We start from the raw sequence: 24553 nt of genomic DNA, 5'->3' as shown, positions 1-24553 counted from the left end.
ATACGATAGGATCTTAGATGGAAGAGTTGCAGGAAAGGTTTGAAAACTAAAAAGCTACCTAATTTGTTTTCATGGTTAACATGCATGGAGAATCAGCTTTCTAATTTTCGCATGCCATAAATTCAGGTCCTACAGAAATATGTGTTTTAATGACGCTGTTAGCAAAGAATATTAATCATATTTTAATATCTGTTTAAAACTCAAAGTGTTGAGGGAAGTTTGATGACTGATTGAGCGAAACACATCTTCTTTGCTAAGGTTTAGATTCAAGAAAGTGGGTTGGAAGGTATTTCTTCTCCACTTTTGACTTTTAAACCACTACATCATAACATCTTTAACGCATAGCCAGATGTGGTGCTTTCACCTGATTTTCTAATGAGTGTGGTTGCAGAGCTTTTGATCATGTGAAAAGGCTTACGTAGTGTTTCCTAAGTGCAAAATGGAAAGGAGTGTTATCAATTCCGCATGGAGACATGCACCTCGTTTGGATACATGTTCTTTTCTAAGTGCATTCGGTTCACGAGTCTAGTGAAGAGGGTCCAGGAATTCTGCGTGATGTGTTGCGCGATAGAGACATGGGTGAGACATCGATCTCCGCTTATTGTGTTCCCATGTTGTGCTGCGTATTGTAAGAATGGTAATTGGCGGTAATGTTTGGGTGTGCAAGTAACGAGTGACATCTTTTACACAGCTTTTGTTGGAGAACTCTACAAGTGACTCACATTTGGGCTGCTACCTATAGGCGGATTGATAACTAAGTGTGGAGGTGAGCTCCATTTCTATCACAGCTGTAGAGCCTCCCAAGATAAGTTTTGAGAGGGTTGCTCAACAAGGCTTTTTATTTTTAAGTTTGTTTGTTTGTTCAATGGTGTTTGAGTTTTTGGTTTGTAATGTTATTTCTTTGGGTTTAGTAAACTAGCTGTAGTGGTAGCTCTTATGACCACACGCGTATGCGTGAACACACACACAATCCCTCATCCACACACTTAAGTGATCTCAAGGCACTGGTTTATGCAGGATAATGAAATTACTGTCATACAGATACTCTGTCACATTACTTTCATTTTGCCATGGATAATATTGTCAAATTTTTACCATAATTAAAATGCTAAGGGGGTGTTTGTTTCACTTCATTTGAGGGGGAAGTTGTTAAGGAAGTTTGAAGAACACTTTTAGGGTGTTTGTTTTACTTCTATTTTGATCCGAAGTGTTTGATCTGACATTTCAAATACCCCTCACTTCCCTTTTTGACTTCAGAGGATACGAAGTCTATTTCGGGTCTTCAACTTCTCGAGCTACAGTATGCACTGTTGTACCGCGTGGTATCACATGGCCTCAATGATCAGTCACCCCACTTCTAACTTTTCTCCCATTGCTAGGGTTTTGGCCTCTTTCGATTCTCACTCTCTTCTCTAGTAGGCCCTCTTCTCCATGGTTGTTGTCGCTCATTCCCTTGTCTATGGTTTCTTTGTTGCAACATCATCATCTTTACCATCGACCTTAATTTTGTTGTTCCCTGCTCTTTCCTTTCTTCTCAATAGGTTCATTTCTTCCCCTAACCTGGTTTTATTTGTGTTGATGATCCGTCTGGCATACTCTTCACTTTGCATTATTATTTTATTATTTATGTTTTCATGATTTTCAAGCCCTAGTTGCCTTGTAATCCAGCTATTTCTAAGCATATGCCTTGTGGTGGCTTCAATGTTTTAAGGTCACCTAATTCGCCCTATGGGGTTCTTTTCAAATCTATTTGGTAGCATGATTACTCTTCAATCTGTATTGTTTCTATGTTTCTTTTTTTTTTCTTTTAGGATTTCATGACTTGGTCACCTAATTTGATTGTTGCCTTCCATCTCCTTATAGGAAAATAGCCCAAGCTTGCTTTGCTATAACAAGATCATCCCCGTCCTTTCCTAAAGCAAGATATTTTGCCTTAATCTGGTTTGTTATAGGTTTTTCCCCCTTGAGGTTTGCAACATTGATTAGTTTGACAGTAGTATTTCATTGATTTATTTTTAGCTTATTTTATTTCTTACTTTTAGGTCTTTGTCACCTAAATTTCTTGTTGTTTTTGTGTCTCTCTTCAGGCAATTGTCTCTTGGTAGCTTTGTTGTTGTATAGATCATTCTCCTCTTCTCCCACATGCAGTTATTTTTGTTGATTTGCTTTGTCTTTTTCCCTAAATTGTGATGTTGATTTGTTTGATAGCTTGTTTTACTAGTTTTGTATCATTTTGATGTATTTATTTTTCTAATGTTGATCTATGCGATAGAATGGATCCACCACATTTTTTCCTATGATGTTGATATGTGTTGATATGTTGTTATGTTCTTCTGTAACATGGTTTTCTTTTAATATCATGCTTTTCATACGTGATGTGTATATATAGCTATTGTTAGAATCTCTCTGAATTTTTCCCATGCATGAGTTTTTTTTTATTATTATTATCATGGTTTATGATGTACTTTTACCTTATTATGCAACATATCTTTATTTTTCTGATGATCTACTGAACAACATGCTGCCACAATATTTTGTTTGGCTTGGTTTTAAATTTTTCCTCTGTCTTGGTTTCTTTTTAAGTCAAGCTATTGCAATGCATAGTCTATCTTCATTGGTTTTCTATTGATATTCTGAAATAGATTTGTATTTCTCATAAATTTCTCTTGTTATGCAATGGATCCTCATTTTGTATGCTTACCTCTTGTGCTATTTCTTTTTGTTTATTTTGAAATTTTTTATCAGTGAATTTTTTTCTGGTTATCATGGTTTCTTTTGTTGTTATTGTGCAATGTACCTATTGGTGATGTTAACAATTCTGACTCTGTTGTGCAATTGATCCTCATTTTTTTTGTACCATATCTGATTTTGTGTGTGTATTGTCATGAGACAGTTAGACCACAATGAATGTTGGTCTCTGATTGATACTAGCTGATGTCAAAGGTTTTTATTTGTAGCATCCATTTGAAAAGAGAGAGAGAGAGAGATTGTTTCACATTTTATAAGAAAATAACTTCATGCTAAATTTTCTTGTTTCCTTGTTCTTGGCTTGTTGCACTTTGATTTTATTTGAATAGAATTTTACTTCCAAAAGGAATTAAATGACTTCTACTCTTGATGGTTCTTATGATACTTGGGTACTGTTTATATAAAAAATGATAATAAATAAATTAAATGTATCTCCTAATTTAAACAAAATATTTAAAATATCCAAATCTCAAGATCGCTCGGGAGCACGGATCTCGAGTGGGTCCTAAAATACTTTCAAAATATCAAGATTCTGCTGAGAGACGATTTCGAGTGAATCTCAAAAATATTCAAATATCCGGGATCGCCTAAGAGCACGGATCCCAGGCGATCCAAAAATATCTGAAAATATCCAAATATCAAGATCTCGTCGAGAGCACGGATCTCGGCGCGATCCAAAAATATACTAAAATATACAAATATCAAAATCAGTGAGAAAACATATTTCAAGGCAATCTTAAATATCAAATGCTAAGATCGGTACCGAGGCACCGATCTCGGGGTGATCCAAAGTGACTCAAAATATCAAGATTTGCGAGAGCACTGAGTTTCAGGAGTAATCTAAAAATATTCAAATATCCGGATCAGCTAAGAGCACAGATCTCAAGGCGATCCAAAATATACAAAATATCCAAATATCAAGATCTCACGAGAGCACTGGGATCTCGAGCGATCCAAAATATACAAAATATACTAAATATCAAGATCAGAGAAAAAACATATTTCAAGGCAATCTTAAATATTCAAATGCGAGATCAGCCGAGAGCACCGATCTCGAGCCGATCTAAATATTCAAATCTCCGGATGAAAGCAAAGAGAGACCGATCTCGAGGCAGTCCAAATTTCAAGACTAGCTTTATAGCAGGCGATCTTGATCGCGACCACAATACCAAGATCAACCGCGAATACTGAATCACGGGCAAATATATATATATATATATATATATATATATAATAAAAATAAAATTTAAATTAACAAAAAAAAAATTAAATTAAATTAAATAAGATAAAATACAAAATAAAATAAAATAAAATAAATCAAATCGTAAAAGAAAAATAAATAAATAATAAATATATATAATAAGATAAATTAAAAACAAAAATAAGTAATATATATATAAATATATAATTAACATAAAATAAAACCCGATAATAAATTAAAAAAAAAATCAATCAAATCAAATAAAATAATAGTCATAATGATAATAAATATAATAAAATAAAATAAATTATATATATATATATATATATATATATTAAATAAAATAATATATATAGATATAGATATATAGATAACAACAAATCAATTAAGCAAATCAAGTAAAACAAATAATAATACAATATATATATATATCTTAAAAATAATAATAAAATATTAATAATAAAATAAAATACATATCTAATAAATATACAGAAATAAAATCAGATGAAAAGATAATATATATAATAATGGTAATAAATATAATAACTAAAATAATAAAATAAAATAATAAAATAGAAATAAATAAAATAAATATAATATATACGTATATAATATAACAAAAAAAAAATATATAATGTAATATATATATATATATATATATATATATATGTGTGTGTGTGTGTGTGTGTGTTTAAGAGAGAGGGAGACGTGGGGCGGTTCATGAGAACGTGGTGGCGTGGTTGTGTGGTTGCCCCATGATGCCAGCGGTTGCAGTTGCCAGAAATGTTTTAAAAGGGGGAAGAAGATCTGAAGAGGACGGTGAAGAAAGAAGAAGAAGGAAGAACAAGCGAGAGAGAAGAAGGAGAAGGTCCACTTCATTTTCTCCCCTTTCAAACATCTATATATATACACACATAAGAAGAAAAGTTGTTGCTGCTGCCTTCACTGCTATTGCCGTCATTTCTGTTGCTGCATGCTGCCTTCACTGCTATTGCCGCCGTTGCTGTTGTTGCTTAAAACCATCACTGCTTGTTATTATTGTTGTCGCTGCCTGCTGCCGCTGCCGCTGCCGTTGCCGTATCTGATGTCACCATCGCCACATGCTGCCGCCGTCGCGTCTCTGTGAGATGGAGGAAGGAAGCTCTCTGCTGCCTTTGAGAGAATATCGAAGCCACCGGAGATAGCAGTAAATGACATTTCTCCATCAAAGAGAAAGAAGAAAAGAAGAGAGAAGACGGAAGAAAAAGACGAGCTAAAAAAAAATTTTAAAGAAGACAATAGAAGACAGAGGTGCTCCCCTTCCATATCCTCTGACCCTCCAAACTGCGAAGGCGTCTGACGGAAGGAAGACAACCCACGGATCCATTGCCTGAAGACGATCAGGCGGAGGAGATAGCTAATGCAACCCGTGGTCATCGGAGTTCTCTATAAGTGGACTAATTAAGGCTGCGATGAAGGATAAACCGGAGATGGACTCAAACCGGGCTTTGCTTGCTCAACCCACATTTTGAGGCTGCTCGAGCTCCATCAGACTATATATTGCTTCGGCCGTCAGTGGAGATTGCTGCCTTAGCGGCGTCTTATGTCAACACTCATACCAAATTAAAGACTCTTGGCTTGCCGAACCTGGTGGACTAAAAGGAAGCCCTCACGTGAGGGTTTACAACTCGAAAGTGACGGAGTTCATAGCAACGACGATGGTGATAGTGGTCGTTGCAGTAAAGGAGGAAGCATTTCATAAGGTTGCCAAAGACCTGAGATTCCTCCACTGCAAATCCCTGGACAGGTTTGAGCAAAGTGACGAGTGTATCCGGACACTGTGGGAGGAAGTAAATAATGAGAGAATGTATTTCATAACATTCATGGATGTCTCCCAGCCCAAGTGATACCATGAATGTTGCCTTGGTCTTTGCCATTAAGATGCTCTTCTTCAATGCATATTTTGTGGCCTTACTATATATATCATGAAGAAGCATACCTCTGATTTGGTAAAAATAATAAATAAATAATTGTAATTACATGCGTGCATGCAAGTATGTACATACCCAACCATACAAACACTTTAGTGGCCGTCTCTCTCACAATCAAGATATCCATGGATTCAAATTAAAAAAAAAAAAAAGCAAGGCCCACCATGAAAGAGACACATGTACACAAATAAATGAGAAAATGAGAAGCACTATGCATGCACTGACTGCTTATTGTTTGCAATGGAACTATATAAATATTAGTGGAGGATGCGCATATATGTATGTTGAAATATATATTTGAATAAAGTCTCTTCAATGCTTGTTTCTTGCAACCAGACATTTCATAGAAGGGATTTATGTTAGTGTGTTGATTGAAGGAAAGTTGGAACATTGACTGAAGACTAGTTTAAGTGAAGCTCCATGCATGACACGACGACCATAATTCATGTGAACATCGTTGCCATAGTCATCTATGTGTCGCCACCTTTGCATGGCACTAGCTATATATACGATCAACAAAGCATTGAAAGTATGACCTCCAATCTGAAACAAGGCCCAACAATATCATGATTTCTTATTATACTCATAAAAAAGAATATAGATCAATATCAGACATTATTTAAGGAAAGTGGGCTCTACCCAGTCGGATGAAGCTTTGCAAAGAGGATGTAAGACTCATAAACTTTATCAAGCGGGCCCTTCTTTGATTCAATGAAAGCCAAGCTATGACTTATGTCCATGTTTTCTCTTAATTAAATATATATAATGGCATACCAAAGTGATCAAATGCATGCATCCTCACTCTTATAACTCATAGAATTAAAAAAAAAAAAGGCATGGGCCCACCATGAAAGAGACACCTGCAAAGAAAATGAGAAGCATGCATATATGCTCACGGGCTATTATTCATTAAAGAGAAGAATTTTTTTTTAAAGGGTGGTCCCACCATTGCCCATTCATATATATATATATATATATATTTAAAACCATGAAAAGCCCATGAAATAAACTAAAAGAAAAAAAAAACAAGAGCATGTCATTTTGTGCATGCATACTTACGTGGATCTCTTATTTGAAGAAAGAAATGTAACCCAGTATCATCATGTATAAGAGGGACCCACCACTAGCTAACCATGCATGGCATGTATGGCTTTAGATGGCTATTAATGCAAATATTGTTTGAATGTTTGAAGCTGTGAATTAAAAAGCATGCCAGTGCGTGCATGCATATATATATATATATATATATATATATATATATATATGTATATATAAATGATGTATTAAAGTAGTTATGCGTGAGGATGCATGAATCGATTGATTCCTTCACATTCCTGGACTACATTGATGTGTTGCACATGCTTTGCAACTTTGGAGCTTACTCAAAATATTAACGCCATTTAAGATGTCTCACATTCGAGCTATGTAAAAATGGATGCATCAATCCAATCCAAAGCAATGGCAGAAAGCTTTATTTCGAGCAGCGATAATTTCTAAAAATAAATATATAAATTTCAAGGCAATGAGAAATATGCATTTCAAAAGCGGCATAGAAGCATGCAACGCGATGTGAAAGACGAAATGACTGACAACTATATATAATATATATATAAAGAAAGTTATATATTGAAAAAAAAAGAATGTAATGAATATATATATATATATATATATATATGTAGTAAATAAAAATTTATAATTTGCAAATTTTCTTACCTTTACTTATACTTGAGCTCTTAATCGGAGGTTCCTAAGATTTCAGTCTGGGGTAATTAATAATAGAGGCTTGCCTCTATTAGGAAAAGAAGAACCCACAAAGATAAAAATAAGAATAATAATAATAATTTTTGTGATTCGATATATATCACCTGGTGTCTCTTCACCGACACGACGCCAGGGTGTGTATTTTCAATCCCACAGGTACAAAGAGTTGTTCAATATACTTCTTCCTCAATTTCTTTGATTTTCCTTGTCATTTTACTTAATCAATATATATCCTACTAGTTAGTGAGAATGCATTAACAATGATTGCCACAACAAGATTACCTATTATCAGATTCTCTTATTCGATATTAGAAGTAGCTCACAGAACTAAAACTCATTTTGTACAAATTAAAGTCATTTGGTTTTTGAATATGTGAAATGTTTTGCTAATGTTACATGCAATTTGTTTTCCACATGTGCTTCCACATTATTTTCTTTGGTTTGTTTTAAACTTTTTGCTTTGTAAATTTTTCCCCTTGTGTTCATGGTCTCATATATCATTGTCATACTTTATGAATTTTCTGGCCTGCTTATCATGGTCTCTTCTTATTGGGTCTTTTCTTCTTGTTATCATGCATTTGATGTATATATGTGTGTGTTTGTATATATATGTACTACTATAGATGGGATTTATTTTCTCTCCTTAAAATTTTGTTTCTATTGTGTTATGGTGGTTTTTGTTGTTGACATTTTTTATATGTTGTGCAATGGGTCCTCATTTTTTATGCTAACCTGCAGTGTTTCCACATTAGATTCTTTGGTTTGTTTTGAAATGTTTACTCTCTTATTTTCTTTTTTGTCATGTTTTTCTAGCCTTTTGCTGTTGTCATGGTTTCTTCTAATGGACATATACATATACTTTTTCGTATTATTTTCCCTCATTGAATTGTTACCCTCTTGTATTATCAAGGCTTTATATTGTTAACATGAATGCTTTGTTGTGCAATGGTGCCTCAGTTTTTATGCTGACCTATTCGACAGCATACTTCCATATTAATTTTGTTAAGATTGGATTGAAATTTTTTGTGGTGTTGCCTGACTATAAGACGTTATGTGTCACCCCTTCATAATATTATTTTGTGGTATGTTTTGTCTTATATTTTTGTTTTTCTACTAGACTACATCTATTTGTTTATGTCATTGGCTTCTTCACTTTTCATCTACCATGTACATATATCAGGCTTATTGTGGATAGTGCTATGATTTATTAATAAGCTACAAATATGTATTGCTTAACTTGTACTACTAAATTGTATTGCTAAGTGCTATGATCTATTAATCCTATTGTTCTTATAGTTTCTTTATTTTTGGAATTTTTCTCAAGATAATGGATAACATAGTCTACCTTATGTCTGATCAGTTTCACATTTCACATTAGGTTTGCTTATGTTGCATCTCCTTTAACATGCTTCTTACTTCCTGCATGTATTAGATGGCATGTTTTCAATAAATTATGAATGGCAAACACTACAATAGGGCCACATACATAGCAATTTGATAGCAAGTTTAATTAAAACAATATTTCATTACCAAATCATGTAGATGGATAATTAGGCTTTAAATGAGCGAGTGAGACTTTTGGCAGCAACATTCACTACAATTGTTGTAATTATTGTCTTTTTAATTAAAGAGATGCACCTAACTCGGGATGCAAGACATAGGGAACCTTCAATATTCCAAGACATAATTAGGAAGAAACACATGGAATGTATTTTAAAGAGTGGCCGAGACTATAGTGTCAATTACCTTAGGATGGACCTATGCCTTTCATGCATTTGCCATCTATTATGCATAACAAGCACCTGTTCGTAGGCAGCATACACATATTATAGAGGAACAATTGGAAATATTCCTGCACATAGTTGGTCACAACACCAAGAATTGGATCATGCCAGTTAAGTTTCTTCGCTCTGGGAAAACAATTAGTTGGTATGTTAACAATGTTGCCTGAGCTATATGTGCCATAGGTGATAACTTCATTCACCCCCTCTCCCCTCGTGGGCACGAGCAGCTCCTGCCATCCTGAAATTGAGTCTAGCACAACTTGGTACACATATTTTAAAGTAAGGATTCAATCGACCAAAAAAAAAAAGATTCTAATAAAACTCTCAAAGCACTAATGCAAATTCATTCATTTATGCTTGTCGTATAGGATTACATAGGTATATTGGATAGGACGCAGATTGATGTGTCGTCCCTCCACAAGAATTACCTTACTTTCGTGGTCGAAAGGGCCTAACCCAAAATATTCTCACAATGGTGAATCCTAATTTGAAATTCACATATGTTGCCGGGTTGAGTAAAATAGGTAAATGACTTTACAGGCTTGCGTGATGCAATATCACAACGAGAGCCTGATGGTTTGATGTTAATAGAAGGTAAGAAAATTATATTTTAGATCATATAACCTTAAAAGTAGTCCTATTTGATGATTGTCTTTCCTTATAGGGAAACATTATTTGGTAGACGCTGGTTACACTACAATGAATGGCCTTGTAGCACAATATCGAGGTGTTAGATACTACTTAAAAGAACATAGTGGAAGACCACCAACAAATCCCAAGGAACTCTTTAACCTTAGGCATTCAATGTTGTGCTCATGAGTCAAGAGAGCATTTTCCACTCTTAAAAATAGATTCAAAATTCTCACCTTACACCCTTTCTTTTCATTTAAGGCACAAGTAAGATTAGTTCTTGAGTTGCATCATTCATAACTACATAGCTAGTGTTGATCAGAACAACAAGATTTTGAATGAAGTTCACAGGAAGAAGAATATAGACAAATGGTGGAGCTAGAATAAAGTAGCGATTCACATGTGGATTCGCTATAGAGGTTTTGTGTAACCCTTGCAGCATGTATTTTTATTTTTATTTTTAACTTGCTATGCATTATAAATCCATGCTCTCTACACTATAACATGTTTTTTTTCTTATTTACCATTGTATGTCTTTTTAGTACTTATGCTAAATTTGATTTACACAAATGGCTTCATTTATTTTTCATTAGAAAACCAAGCAAAATGGAGCAAGTAGCTAGGGAAATGTCTCAATTGTTAAAAGTCTTTTAAGCACTCAACATTTGTGTTAGTTGTTGTCACATGAACACAAGATTCAAGATTGGTTTCAGCTGTGAAAATGTAGAGAATCACTACAAAACATTCAAGGCACATTATGTTGAAATTAAAAGGCAAGAGAGCTCGGCGGGTTCGGCTGGGATGGCACGACCAAAACAATCATTCTTGACCCAATTGTAGCACTCACATTCATTGAGGTATGTATGTAAGTTTGCAAAGCATGATCTACATGTAATTGTTGTCTAAACTATAACTTCTACAATTCTTTATTGAGATGTAGGCACACTAGCTGAGATGCAATTCATCAACAAACCAATAGAACATTATAAAGGTCTTAGGATAATGTTGTGGGGAGGAGGAGGGGTGGTGATAATGCAATTGGCTTGTACATGAAGTCTATATTTTCAAATTTTGGGGACCGGTTTGAAAATGAAGAAAACAATAATGATAATGTTCAACCAGTCTATGTAGAACCTGTTAGTGAGAAGAATGGTGACCACTAACTCTACACCACCAATACTAGTAGCCCAGCTACTTCTTCCCAAATGACCCAACATATAAGCAAGATCACTAAAAACCCTTTAATGATGAGTGATCTCCTTGTGGTTTGTAAAATAGCTTCTACAATTAAGAACTCCATTCATTGGACGGAGACCTTATATGAGAGGATAAGTAGAGGGCTTTGAGGAAAAAGTGCTAGTTGATGTATTTGATTATTTGCAGGAGTGTGAAAGTCAAGCTAGAAGGTTCATGGTGAGGATGATGGCTCTCAAACAACTTTGGAATGAACAATTTCTCACTCTAATGGAATGAATCACCTCTTTCCATGTTGTTGCGTTCTTGGTCATCCTGGACTGGATGCTGATTTTCTTATCATCTTTTCATTTTTCCTTATGTATTTAATGCATTTCTGCACTTCTGGACTACATGTATTTCTACATTTCACACTTAATGCATCTTTATTTTCCTACATGCTTGAACTCTATAAGGTTATGCATTTCATGCATTTTTGGTTTATGTACAAGTGGTTATGTGGACTTGTATATGGAAGTAGCTACTCATGTTTTGTTATGTTACCTGTTCACTTATTCTTTTGCTATTGTGCGATATTATGTTTTGTTTTTCCCTACCTGTATGTTGTGTTTGTGTCACCTCTTCGTAATATTGTGTTTTCCTATTTTGATGTCATTACCGTTGCATGTCGTCTTGCTTGACTTTTATATCTAGATATTTTTAGTTGTATTTTATTGTGTGCATCTATTTTACAGACTAATCATGCAAACTTGGGCATTCATTTCTCTTGTTACGCAACTAATGTGCATATACGTAATCCATGAGTTCATATGTTTTTTAATTATGCATATGTTGTGTGTGTAAGCTGAGTATGTCATGGTTTTTGGCGCTAACTTGTATTGCAATATGTTTGCTATTTTAGTTTACATTTGATTTTGGTCTTGTTTACATTTGCACTTGCTCTTTTTGGTAGCACATGTGGATCTAATCATGGTTTGCTCCGGGTTTTATTATTATAGGTTTAATTGCTCCAAGTTTAATTGTGTGAGGTTTATTTGCTTGTAGTGAATCATGTCCATGTCAACGGATTATCTAGTTGTTTTTCCCCAAGACTAATTCATTTAGATATTTGACACATGTTGTGGTATTCCAAGGTTTTCGATTTATTAATTTTGTACTTGTGTTTTGAAACAAGCATGTAGTGTGAGGCTTCATACAACTCTTGGTTGCACTAGCGGGACAATGGTTAGGGTGGAGGAACCCCTTCTTTTGTAGCCAAGGAACAACTCAATTGAGTTGGGAAGCTACCACTTCTTAATTGGAGTAGCCTTTTTTTTTAAGCAATTCCATATGCTATGTGAGGCAAGGTAATTGGGAGGCAGGAAATGCTACCTTGTAGCCTATTTGGTTCATCTTTTATTATCATTGATATTCAAAGTTGATTGTTGTTTACTGAGATGGTTTCTAGATTCATTTGTCTACCTACATGTAGTGTTTCCTTTTTTTGTCTGTATTTTTTTGGGGTTTTAATTATTTTGTTATTGGCTTTTGCATGTGAGTTGATATTAGAAGCTAATGAGTGCATATTATATACATGATTTACATACATTTTACATACATTTTGCTTCTCTTCTAGCATGATTTTTATATTTTAGTACTACTTTGGGTATTTTGTGCATTAATGAGCAGGAAGACAAGTTTTGAGGGAAAAAGAATGAGAATGCATGAGAGCTAAACAAGAAGGAAAAGAGTAGTCCAGAGACATACACAATAGTGCTTAAGCCGTGCTCAAGCTGTGCAGATCACAAGAACTGGGAATTCAAAATTCATTGAGCCAACACTACCTCTTTTCTCCTCTTCACTAAACCAACTCCTTACACAGTCATGCTTCAGGCCATGCTTCACCTGTGCAAATCTCTAAAGATGGATTTTTCGCGTGGTTCGGGCCCCGAAATTCTCCATTAAAGTGCACGACTGTGCATAAGTCAAATCTGCATATTTAAGCCCAAAAGTTAGACTATTGAGAGGACTTTTTGTTGGAGAATAAAGGAAATGGCTAGGGTTTTGGAAGAGAGTGCCAAAGACCATCAATCAAGGGGAGATTAAAGCTTTCCTCAAGATCTGGAGGTGAGCGTTTGATGAATCGGCCTTTTCCATCCTTGAAGCTTCCCTTGAGGTCCGGCCTGAGTTTTCATTATGATTTCTTTCTTGTCTTTAATCTTGGATTGTATCATGCTATTGTTGAACATGAGAGGTTAAACCGCCATTCGGTGCCTCGGCCCATGAATCCCAAGACTTATTGTATTTGATTTTCTTGTTTTTATATATTGGCTATGAGTATTTTTGTGAATCTTCTATATTGCTTCATGCTTGTAATTTACATTATGCGAAAGACTTAATTGCATATTCGATTGCCGTGATGATGATTGAGAAATCCATCATGTTAGGCCATATATAGAAACTTGGGGTTGAGTACAGTCTTAAAGCTAGGATGTATGGTGTCTAGCTCCTCGGATGTTGAGTGCATACCTAGAGATAGGAGGTATGGTGTCAAGATCTTTAGAGGTTGAGTGCACTTCTATGATGTATGGTGTCGAACTCTCTCGATTAGGGTAAAACCTAATAGAGGGATTTGCGAAGTGTCATGCAATCATAGGGTAATGCATAATTATCATATGGGATTAAGATTGATTATCTGGACTAAAGGAATCAACTACTCTAAGAATCTCTACAATCCAAGAGTGCTCTACCAATAGCGAATATAGGAAGTCTTTGTAAACAGGGACGGAACCAAGGGGGGGCTAGCGGGGGCTTCAGCCCCCCCTCGGCTCCAGCGATCTCTTTATCCAGCCGGCGAAAGCTGCAGAACCAGCCCCTCCTCACACGATGGCCGTAGGCCCGGCAGCCCCCCCAGGCCCGAAGCAGGAACCAGCCAAAGGACCAGCCCCTCCCTTGGTGTGTAGCTGGTCTCACAAGCGGTACTCAGAGAAAGGTGGCTTCCGGAGCTGCGCCGCCTGCAACAAGAATGACCTTGTTCGGTGCTCGATTGCGTATTCCCAACCGTTTGATTCCCCATCCGATGGCTGCCATTGCGTTAGGTTTTCATGTTTGTCTTTTTTTCAAAACTAAGGGCATTGTGGGAATAAATTTTTAAATTTCCCAAGTCAAAAGATTTTTAGTTAGTTTGTTTGTTTTTTTTATATGGAATCCTTCCATGATTGTTCTCTTTTATGTTTTTCCTATGTGATTGTGATGTATGTATTTAAAAAACTAACCCTAGCGCCGGCCTTCATCGCTGCCTCTTCTCGCTGGTGCGTTGATTGGATCTCGTGGTAACCAATGGCGAAATCGAAGAATCACACGGTGCATAACCAGTCCTACAAGGCCCACAAGAATGGGATCAAGAAGCCCCCGCAGGTCACAGGCACATCTCGACGAAGGGGATGGATCCGAAGTTCTTGAGGAACCAAAGGTACGGCAGGAAGCACAACAATAAGAAGGAAGCTTCAGAAAGTGAGGCAGAGGAGTGAAGAAGAGGTCTCTCTAGGCCCTTTTTTGGTTTTGATTGAACTAGTATGTATTTAAAAAACAAAAACCCAAAAAAAAATTGAAGATTTTTTTTTTGAAATAATAAATTTGGAGATTTTAAGAAGAGAAAATATCAAAGCTTTTTCTCTTACTTTTTTTCATTCTATTTTATTTTATTTTATTTGGTAGCTTAATTTGTACATTTATCTCTCTTTCTCTCTGTGTGATTGACTGATTGTGTCTATATATTCTTGTTTTTTTTAATAATTTGCTAAAGAGTGTATGTGAAATTTATTTAATAGTAAATTGAGACCTGGTGGAATATTTGGAGGGATATTCATTATATTATTATTATGGAATTTTGTATATTGATGGGAGATAATAGGTAGTATTTTGTTTTTTTTTTCTTTTATCATGTATTGTTTCTTAATTTAAATAAGAATGAATGTATAAATTTTTATTGTTGAAAAAATAGAATATGAATGGTTAAATTGTGATATGCCTACAATGTGTTTGATAAAATGCCTTAATGAGTTGAAATGATGAGAATATCAAATATTAAACATTAGTATGTATTATATAATGTATATATGTATAATTAAATAAATTTTATTGTTAATTTTACATAATAAAATGTATAATACCAAAGGATTTATATTCATTAATACATAACAAAATTGGGGTGTACTAAATGATAACAATGACATAACAAAATTGGTTTCAATAAGACATAATCATTGATAATTTCTTTAGCACTACCATGTTCAAAGCAAAAACAATATTTGTGTTACTCATATACTTGGTTCTTCTAAATTTCTAATGATCATGGTTGTGTAATGATATCTTAATGGTGTTAGTAACTAGTATTTAGTATTTTTGTTTATTATTTTTATAGTCTATAATTAAAGATTTTTACTTATTTATTTGTAGATTTTAGATGGCGATTCTAGTTTGAGTATGCACAAATAAACGTTTTATATTTTTTTATAGTTGTTTTAATCAATTATTACATTGTCCACTATTTTGTATTGAAAAAATTTATTGTGTTGAATGATTTTTTTTTTATATATATATATTTTGCTCTCAGCCCCCCCTACCAAAAACTCCTGGTTCCGTCCCTGTTTGTAAATGTCTTGAGAGGAGTAAGCCTGAGCCACCACTTTATCCCCTGATTTTATCCCTAAGTTATCATCTCTCTCCGCCTTGGTTTTAGATTTTCATAATTAGGGTTAGCAATATCAATCTCTTTTCATAAGTTAGATAATAAAAGGTGAAAAGATATTAGTAAAACTGATCCTGTGAATTTGACCACCCGATTTTAGAGCACATTATACTGTTTATAATTCCTGCGCAGTGTATATGCAATGAGCATATCAGAATTAAAAAAGTCCTTACTTTCGCCAGTGTTGAGCTTTCATTGAATTTTTGTTAACCTAAGCCATACAATACAATCGATGATGGAGTTGCTCGTGAGATGGGAGTAGCGCTATAATCACTTTTGCCTTTGCATGTACAAAGGAAATTTTGTTGTTCACATTCAATTATGCAATCCATCTTATTTATTTATTTATTTATTTTTGTTGAACTTTTTAACAGTGTATTAATGAAGGGTACATTTGCGCCTATTAATGCAATTCATTGTGTTCTGCGCTCCATAGTTTGTTGTCATATGAAAAATACATTTGTTAATTTCAAAGATTCTAGCCTAACCTATTCTCGACAAAATAAAGATGACAATTTCAAAGTGAAATCTACGTTAAATAAATATAATCCTAAAGTACCATGTTCTTTTGATTAACTTGACGCAGGAAACACTTAACTATTAAGGTAGCAATTGCATTATTTTAGATAAATAACACTTCCTCAATTATCTACTTGAATAGTATTTTCAGCTAAAATTATATTTAATAACATCTTCAAAAGGTAATATGTTTGCCGTTGTATTGATTGGGTTAAAATCCACAAATAAGTACACTTATTTTATTAAAAAATTGCCATGCCCAAAAATTTTTAAACCCAATAAAAAAAATAAAAGTATAATCTCACCCTTATCAAAATGGGGAGTGAACCCTCAATTCAAACCATCCAACCAAAATAATCGGTAATTTAGCACTTCCCTATCCAACTAAACAGATGGTACTAAAGATGTCCAACTGAACTTTTCACTGTCACTAAAGCGGCACTTTCATTTCCACCAGAATAAAATGGCACTTTCATTTCCACCAAAATAAAGACTTCCAACTGAACTATTCACTTTTCACTACCACGAGGTGGCACTTCCACTTTTACCGAAATGGCACTTGGGTGTACTACTTCCAAACCAAACCCACCCTAAAATTAAGACAAGAAATTCAGAATTGTTGCCCGAGACTAGATATGGTCTGATAGAGAGGACAGAAGGGAATTACATTAGAGAACAGCTCTGTCTGAATTCAATCCAAAAGAAACAAAACAACCGCTAATATAAATTATCAAACCTCTAGTATTACATCAAACATAAAGGTCAGCTTGAAGCAAAAAGAAAACACAAACTCTGATGATCCCCAAGTGAATCACATGACCAAGATAAAACATTCCCATATAAATCCTCATAGGTGGGGAGTAAGCTCTGCCTGAAAAATTTAACAAGTCCATAACAGGACTTATGACAAGAGTAAATCACCCCAGATATGAGCAATGGCTTAGTCGAACTTTACTCTATCAAGTTTAGAGATGATATCCTCAAACTGAAAAACATTATCAGACAACGCATTAGCAAATACAAAAATGTATGCGCAGGTGATTGCTGCAACGGCAAAGTTAAATAGCAAAACTTACTGTCAAAATTTGGCGCAAGAAGTAATCACCATACCGCTTCTCTGATTTAGAATCCACTACATGTATTATGTCCTGTTTAGGGAGTAACAGCAAGTATAGAATCACCAATAAGTATATCAGAAATTTGGGTCATAAAGTGATTCTCATGACATGCTTCCATCAAGGCCTTCAAATAAAGCCAAAAAATAAGCAGCTACATTGAACATTCTCAAAATTAAAACAACAACATACCTCATCGATGTAAAAATTTATATCAGCATTGGAGATTATACTTCCATCATTATTGACCGCATGCATTTTATGCTTGTACGTGCTCAAGAGGGACCTGTAAACAGAAGAAACAATAATCCAACCAATAAGCTTGGCGTAGTTATTTAACTAAAAACCAACAGAAAGTAAAAAACTTTCACACATTAACAGGTGTATATTGAAAAAAAAAATGTTAGGACATTTGACAAAGCTCCAAACAGCAACATATACTTGATAATAAAACACAATTTGTCCAACAAATCTAACAAATTGAAAATGCAACATCGACCTCAAGGTTGCTTCATCTAATTCCATATATGTCGCAAGTTTCCCAATTGATATGGTTGAGTACAGCTTCAAGTAACTCCGCAGTCCAGAAAGCAATTGTTGTTGCTTCACTTCTAAGAGGAACAATTTCAATTGCAGCCTGTAAGCATCCTGCCAAAAAAAGCAATGTTATGTATATCAGCTAGATGATGTCAGACGATAAATAACTTTGATACTGCTATCAAATAAACAAAAGCTGCAGCACATAATTATCCAAAGCTCACATCCTAATATAACAGCCAAGTCAGTAATCAACTTTGCACAAGGAATATCTTCAATGTGAACCGAGATAAATGTTAACACATCAACTTTCAACTTTAAAGCATTTGACAGATGTATTTGATTAATTGAAGTGATCAGGAGAATATGTAAGAATAATTGAAGTGACCAGCAGAATGAGTAAGAATTAATGAAGTTGCTTGGAGAATCTAAGGCGTGTTCAAAAATCGATTACCTTCAAGAGAGATGGACACTTCTATTGAAACAAATAGCAAATGCTTGTGTTAAAAATCATTACCTCTACAACAACAAGGTGACTGATGACTGGCACATGAAACAACAATATGAAGTGATGCATATGATATTTTCACAACACAAGTGACAATAGTGTGTACGGATGGACCAGAAGTATCTTAGCATCAAAATATCTTATGCATATCATATGCTGCTCAGATACTTCTCAGCAAGCTTATTCACTACAGCAACAGGAGTTCAACAGCACCAGCATTCCAACAAACTATATAGACGTGCATATCGGAAGAATTGAAGAGAAAAGGAAGAACCTACCTGATTGCGGTTTATAAGAGGCTCTTCCAGAAGAGGAGCTGATGGGGTAATAAATTTGGGGCATGCATATGAGAAAAGCTCATCATACACAGCATATGCTTCATCATCATATCTTTGCATTCTCAGCATCTTATCACCATATTTCTCCTTCAATTGGGCACTCACCTTCTCCTCAATTAGTTTTGTTTGTGGGCATAAAGAAAGACAAATAGCCAGCAATGCATACATCTGTTCATTCTTTTTTTCAGGGATCTGATCAAACTGAGGAGACTTCTCATGATACTGTTTGAACTTCAATATATACAGCAGGATCTTATTAAACTCTCGAGTTGCATCAACATACCTTAAACAGATTATTCAGAGACAAGGGTAACTCAATAATTTAAATAAGATTGTCAACAATAAACAGAATTAATGACAACAAATGTACAAGCATAAATAAAATAAATGAAGAACATAACAAGAAAACAGAAAAATAGGGAACGAGCAGAAAACACAAGACAAACCAGGAGACAAGACAGCCATGTCAACTCTAGGTTTTGGGTCTTGGATTTTGATTAATTGCATAACAGCAAGAAGTGAAGATGCTCATAAACACAGAAAGATTCAAAAGGAAATTGACCTATTTATTTATACTCATAATTTCCACAGGTTACATGAGAAAAAAGCTAAGACAAATGTAGCAGCTGAGGAGTTATGGTGCCAACTATGATCTTGTTGTAAAAAAATAAAATAAAAATATAATAAAATAAAATAAAAAATAATAGTGTCAGCAGGCTGCATCTGCACACATTGTCAGTAAATCAAGGAAAATGATAATGGCGTTAATGCAATCCACAGCATTAGTGATAGTTAAAACCTTAGAAAAGTCAAGAAAATAGTTTTGGTCAGGGGATGGGGCAACATTAGCCACCTAATCAATTTTAAATTGCAAAAGCCCAAACCTGTTATAAAATAACTATAATGGATCCCAAACTTTCATTGAACTCTAGACAAGAACTTCTAATAGAAACAAAATTTGATAAAATCACATTTGTGATGCACTCATACCACAAAAAAAATATAAGACCAAACAAGTCAACATACCTCCTCAACATTAGGTTTGCAAACCCATAATGATATATGGCACTAATATGGCTTCCAATCACAATAGTGTAAACACCTTGCTGACTAATGTCAATCGGTGATAAACACTTCAAGCCAGTGTGGTAATCCCCAGAAGACAGTGAACCCTTAGTAACCCAATCATGCTGTAATAACCAAGCATTTTCAGAACATTGCTTCCTCCTTCATAATCATATCCATCAGTAGAAGTGAACTGTTCAAGACCCTCCTTCTCACGTTCCAAGATCTGGATGATCATAGATTTCTCGACAAGGGCTTGCAAGTAATTGAGCACACCATACACATTCCAGGCCTACAACAAAGTGGACACCATGAGAATGACAGTGTCACGCATAAATTATCTATCAAAATAGAAGAAGTTAATTAGTTAATTCTCAACAAAAAATTGTAGAGAATTGCATTAGGGAATGCTCCAATAAACATCACACTGAACAAAAGAGAACAGAAACCTCACTAGATAATGACTCAAATATGGTAACACTCAAAGCACATAAACTGTTTTAAGTAATTTACATTCTGTCAAAACCTAGCAAACTATTGTTTCCTGCCATTCAACCCAACTATGCTACATATCTGTATAATATATCACTAAAGTTACTGCTTAATTGATATTAAACTGATTACCAACAAACACCAACACCACAAACAAAAAGAAACTATTTGAACCAATCAATGTCAAATCCATCCCATATTTCTGTTTGCCTGAAACCACATCCCAATTGTATTGCCTAGAGCACAAAATGTCATACCCTTATATGAAAACTTTTCAAGCAAAAATGGAAACTTGGAGTCATCAAAGACCACAAACTATTCTGACAAAGTCTAAAGAAAAGACTCAACGAATTAATGGATTAGAAGAAAGACCTTTCAACCAAACACATTGACTCTAAGCAGAACACAATACCATCAACCATAAATAAACATCAACATTGAAAAATTAAAACTTCAATAACAAAAAAACAACAATAAGAAAGTACTACCAAATATGAAAAAAATTCCAAAAAAATACAAGCACACAATGTAACTGCACTAACAAATCAAAAGCTGAGACATTTACAACTCAGAAAGCAAATACCTGATCATTCTGTCTCAACAACTGGAGTTCCTCCTCTGTCTTGTTCATAAGCTTCGCTCTATACTGACAATAAGATTGGAACTGATACACGAACTCATCCACCATATCCCACAACCACTGGTTCGGCAGCTGCATATTCACAACCCCATGGAGAACAACGCCGAAGAGACTACAGTAATTGTCCCAGGATTCAACCCGCTGGCGGGCAGTAGGGGAGAGGCGAGCATAGAGATGACGAAACCACATCTCACGGTAGAGTAGGCAGAAGACATGGTCATTGTCGACAAAGGGGAGCGATGGCCTCGACGGGAGGCCAAGGAGTGTCGCGGAACATGCGATCGCTGAGACGGTGGAAGCCACCCTCGTACATCTGGTGGATCTCGTAGACGTTCTTCTCGCGGATGTGGCGATAAAGGTGGGCAACAAAGGTTTTGACGGAATCGGGGACGAAGGAGGGATCGTAACCGGCGTCCGAGGCGGCATAGCGTGAGGAGGAGGAGTCTTCGTAGTCGTACGAGGACGCCATGGCTGAAGCTTTCTAGGGTTCGGGAGATCCAAAGTGAAGAGAAAGATGGGTTGGGGTTTTCTAGGGTTGATGGTGTTTTGTCTCGAGGGATTTGGGATCGATCTTGACCGTCGATTTTGAGATAGACATGTGGCAAGAGACCTCACTTAGTAAAACAATTATTTTTAATAAAATATTTAAATTACAAGTTTATCTTCTCTAGCCCCATTCTGATGTTTAAGACACTTTTATATAATACTCGTAGGGCGGTCCGGTGCAGGTATATGTAAATCTATAAATCCATTTCACATTTAAGTCCATGTAATTTTCTTTCTTTAAATACGTCTTATAACACGCAAATCTGCGTCATTTTTCCGTTTATTTGTTTTAATACACCTTAAATCTATATTGATCATGTTTTTTTAAGTCAGTCTTCAAATTTAACCTTTGTTACAAAAATCGGTGCATGATCTGTGCCATTTTTCTCACATTCATAACTTGCTGGAGGTAACTTTAATTTTTCAATTAAGTCCTTCGACATTACTTTAGTTAACAACGATAGGTTCTTGATTTTTCATTTCTAAAAATTTTACCTGCAAATAAATTCAATTATCATAATATTATAAACATATAAATGAAAAAAAAACTAAGAATAATAAAGTAGAAGATTTTTTTTTAGGTTTTTTACTTATAAAAAAATGATATGTTTAAACTAGATGTTTTAAAAAAATTAACAAATTATTCTTAAAAATCCAAATATAAAATCAAATAAAATATCTAAATAAAAACTCAGATTTTATTTAAAAATAAATAAAAACTAACAAAAAATATATATATATATATATATATATATATATATATATATACATATAAATAGTTTTAAAAATCATAAGATAATATCAGATAATATAAAGTGAAAATTGACAACCCCTAAGTTTGTAATATTGCTAAAAAACACCCCTTTTAATTTTTGCAATTCCTAAAAACCGCTTCCTTTTAAACTCTATGTTTTTTAAACCACCAAAGCATGTAACGGTGGTTAACAGAGTGATTTTTAAATTTTATGAACGAAAATGCTCTTGCATGGGAAGTCGTGCTGCAGCCATTTCGGTGGTTTGAGAGAAAGTGAGGGGTTTTTCTTAGGGTAACCCCAAGAGACAAATTTACTAGAGCCGTATACTTATTTTTTCTCAACTCGCGTCTTTAGCTTTTCCTTTTCCGAAGTTGTCTCTATTGGCACATCCTCTGTAATTTCAGTTTTTCCCTTTCCATCGGTGTCTCGAACGAGAAGTCCAGCGCAAGTATTCGGCATTTCATCAATTTGCAATCTAAAGTATTGATTATGGTTTTATGTTAACTATTCTGTTACAAAGAAAGATTTTTCAGTTTTGTTTTGTGGTTCTGTTTTTATTGGAAGATATTGAAGTCTGCAGGGCGATTTCTCGGCTGGGGTTTTGTTAGTCTGCAGGCCGATTTCTCGGCTAGGGTTTTGTTTTGCTTTGCATTTTCGTTTGTATACACTATCGAAATAGTTTTTTCGATTGTTATGATTTGTGTAATGTTTATAATGCACGTTTCCCCTTTTCATTTGATATGGTTGCAGTTTTACAAATGAGGTTTACGTTTAATAAATGAGAGGTTATTGTTTAATTATTGTCTCTGTTTAACAAGTGATATCTCTGTTTAAGAATTGAGAGGTTACCGTTTAAAACATTATATTTCCGCTTAAACATTTGTGAATACTGCTGCCTGAATGTGTTGTTATTGTCGCAGGCTTGTGATTATGGTGGTCAACCTAGTTAATGGGTGATGCTACTTGACACCGGTAGTGGAGACCTTGGCTGAATTTAAAGTTCATGTGACCCCTCGACACTGGGAGATCATCCGAAGGACACCGTTTGCCACATTTACTGAGCTGGAAGCTATATTCCAAGAGAGGGCCTTTTTTTATTCTCTATTGCAAAGGTACGATGGCCGCACCAATAAATTCAGGATCTGGGAAAGCCTGCTGAGTTTCAGGCCTGAAGATGTGGCCTTCGTTCTTGTTCTGCGTTGCGATGGAGACGCAGTCGTATTTCAAAAGAAAAAAACACGCTCAGCTTTCGAAGAGAGGTATTTATCAAAAACCTACGAGAGACACAGAGACTCCATCAAGAGCACTCTTGAGCAACTCATTGGACAGAGGGAAGAAGAAGAAAATTTTGCCAAACTCCTAATGGTGTACCTCATGGGAACAATCCTCTTCCCAAATACCTTATGCTTGGTTCTGAACTGGATCGTTGATTATGTCGATGATCTAATTGGCATTGGGCGATACACATGGGTGCAAGCGACGCACAAGTGGCTTATAGAGGACATTCCACAAACAACCGCTCAAGTGCAAGCTAGATACGCGGGGAAGAAGACCAACACAGGGTATATTAAGGGGTTGCTTTCGATGGCGCTTAACATCTCGAGTTTTACAAGTCGACGGAGCAGGAAAGAAAGTCCGTTTCAGAGAAGATCCTAAGGATGATGTGCTACGGTGAAAAATACTTTCAGGAAGCAGCGACTATAGAAACCAGGTTTAGTCGTCTCGAAGGAAAAGAGGTAATAAATCATGAACAATGTGTTTTAACTGATGAGTCGTTAATGGTTAAACATATTATTTAGCGTTTAATCGTGTTTATTCTATCGTTTTAAAACGTATTATTAAAAGTTTAAACATTTTGTTCTCTGTTTACGTTTATGCGATAATGTTTAAATATAGTTTTTATTGTTTAAACTGAATGATTTCGCTAAGATTGTTTGGTTTACATATGTTAGTTTCTCGAGATGGTTCCGTGAATGCTCGATGAAGATATATTTGTTCGGGGCCAACCGGGACGGGTGGAT

At 35.0% G+C, this 24553-nt stretch overlaps 1 protein-coding gene and 2 long non-coding RNA genes across 6 annotated transcripts; 2 read left to right on the top strand and 1 right to left on the bottom strand.

The window, feature by feature from the left end:
* The first annotated feature begins 1721 nt into the window (after window positions 1–1721).
* Window positions 1722–11724, top strand: LOC120258812. 4 transcript variants are annotated; one of them, XR_005536019.1, is made up of 5 exons: window positions 1728–1753; window positions 1864–1941; window positions 2088–2115; window positions 10688–10951; window positions 11478–11724. It is a non-coding gene; the product is annotated as an uncharacterized LOC120258812 (long non-coding RNA). The 4 variants fall into 4 exon arrangements; XR_005536018.1 differs by having other exon boundaries at window positions 1722–1941; XR_005536021.1 differs by lacking the exon at window positions 11478–11724 and adding an exon at window positions 11035–11113 and having other exon boundaries at window positions 1722–1941.
* A 435-nt stretch (window positions 11725–12159) lies between these two features.
* LOC120258813 lies at window positions 12160–13344 on the top strand. Its single transcript, XR_005536022.1, has 2 exons — window positions 12160–12634; window positions 12957–13344. It is a non-coding gene; the product is annotated as an uncharacterized LOC120258813 (long non-coding RNA).
* A 3836-nt stretch (window positions 13345–17180) lies between these two features.
* LOC120259168 (eukaryotic translation initiation factor 3 subunit L-like) lies at window positions 17181–21757 on the bottom strand. Its single transcript, XM_039266714.1, is given in 9 exon segments — window positions 17181–17521; window positions 17613–17684; window positions 17844–17937; window positions 18151–18299; window positions 18975–19317; window positions 20061–20193; window positions 20196–20391; window positions 21175–21465; window positions 21467–21757. Coding segments are annotated over 9 exon segments (1557 nt in total). The 5' UTR covers window positions 21701–21757; the 3' UTR covers window positions 17181–17476.
* Window positions 21758–24553: the final 2796 nt, after the last annotated feature.

This window comes from Dioscorea cayenensis, chromosome 4 (assembly GCF_009730915.1).
Source record: "Dioscorea cayenensis subsp. rotundata cultivar TDr96_F1 chromosome 4, TDr96_F1_v2_PseudoChromosome.rev07_lg8_w22 25.fasta, whole genome shotgun sequence".
Lineage (NCBI taxonomy): Eukaryota > Viridiplantae > Streptophyta > Magnoliopsida > Dioscoreales > Dioscoreaceae > Dioscorea > Dioscorea cayenensis.
The sequence above is the reverse complement of the archived record's forward strand: the minus strand, read 5'-3'. Positions and strand labels throughout refer to the sequence as shown.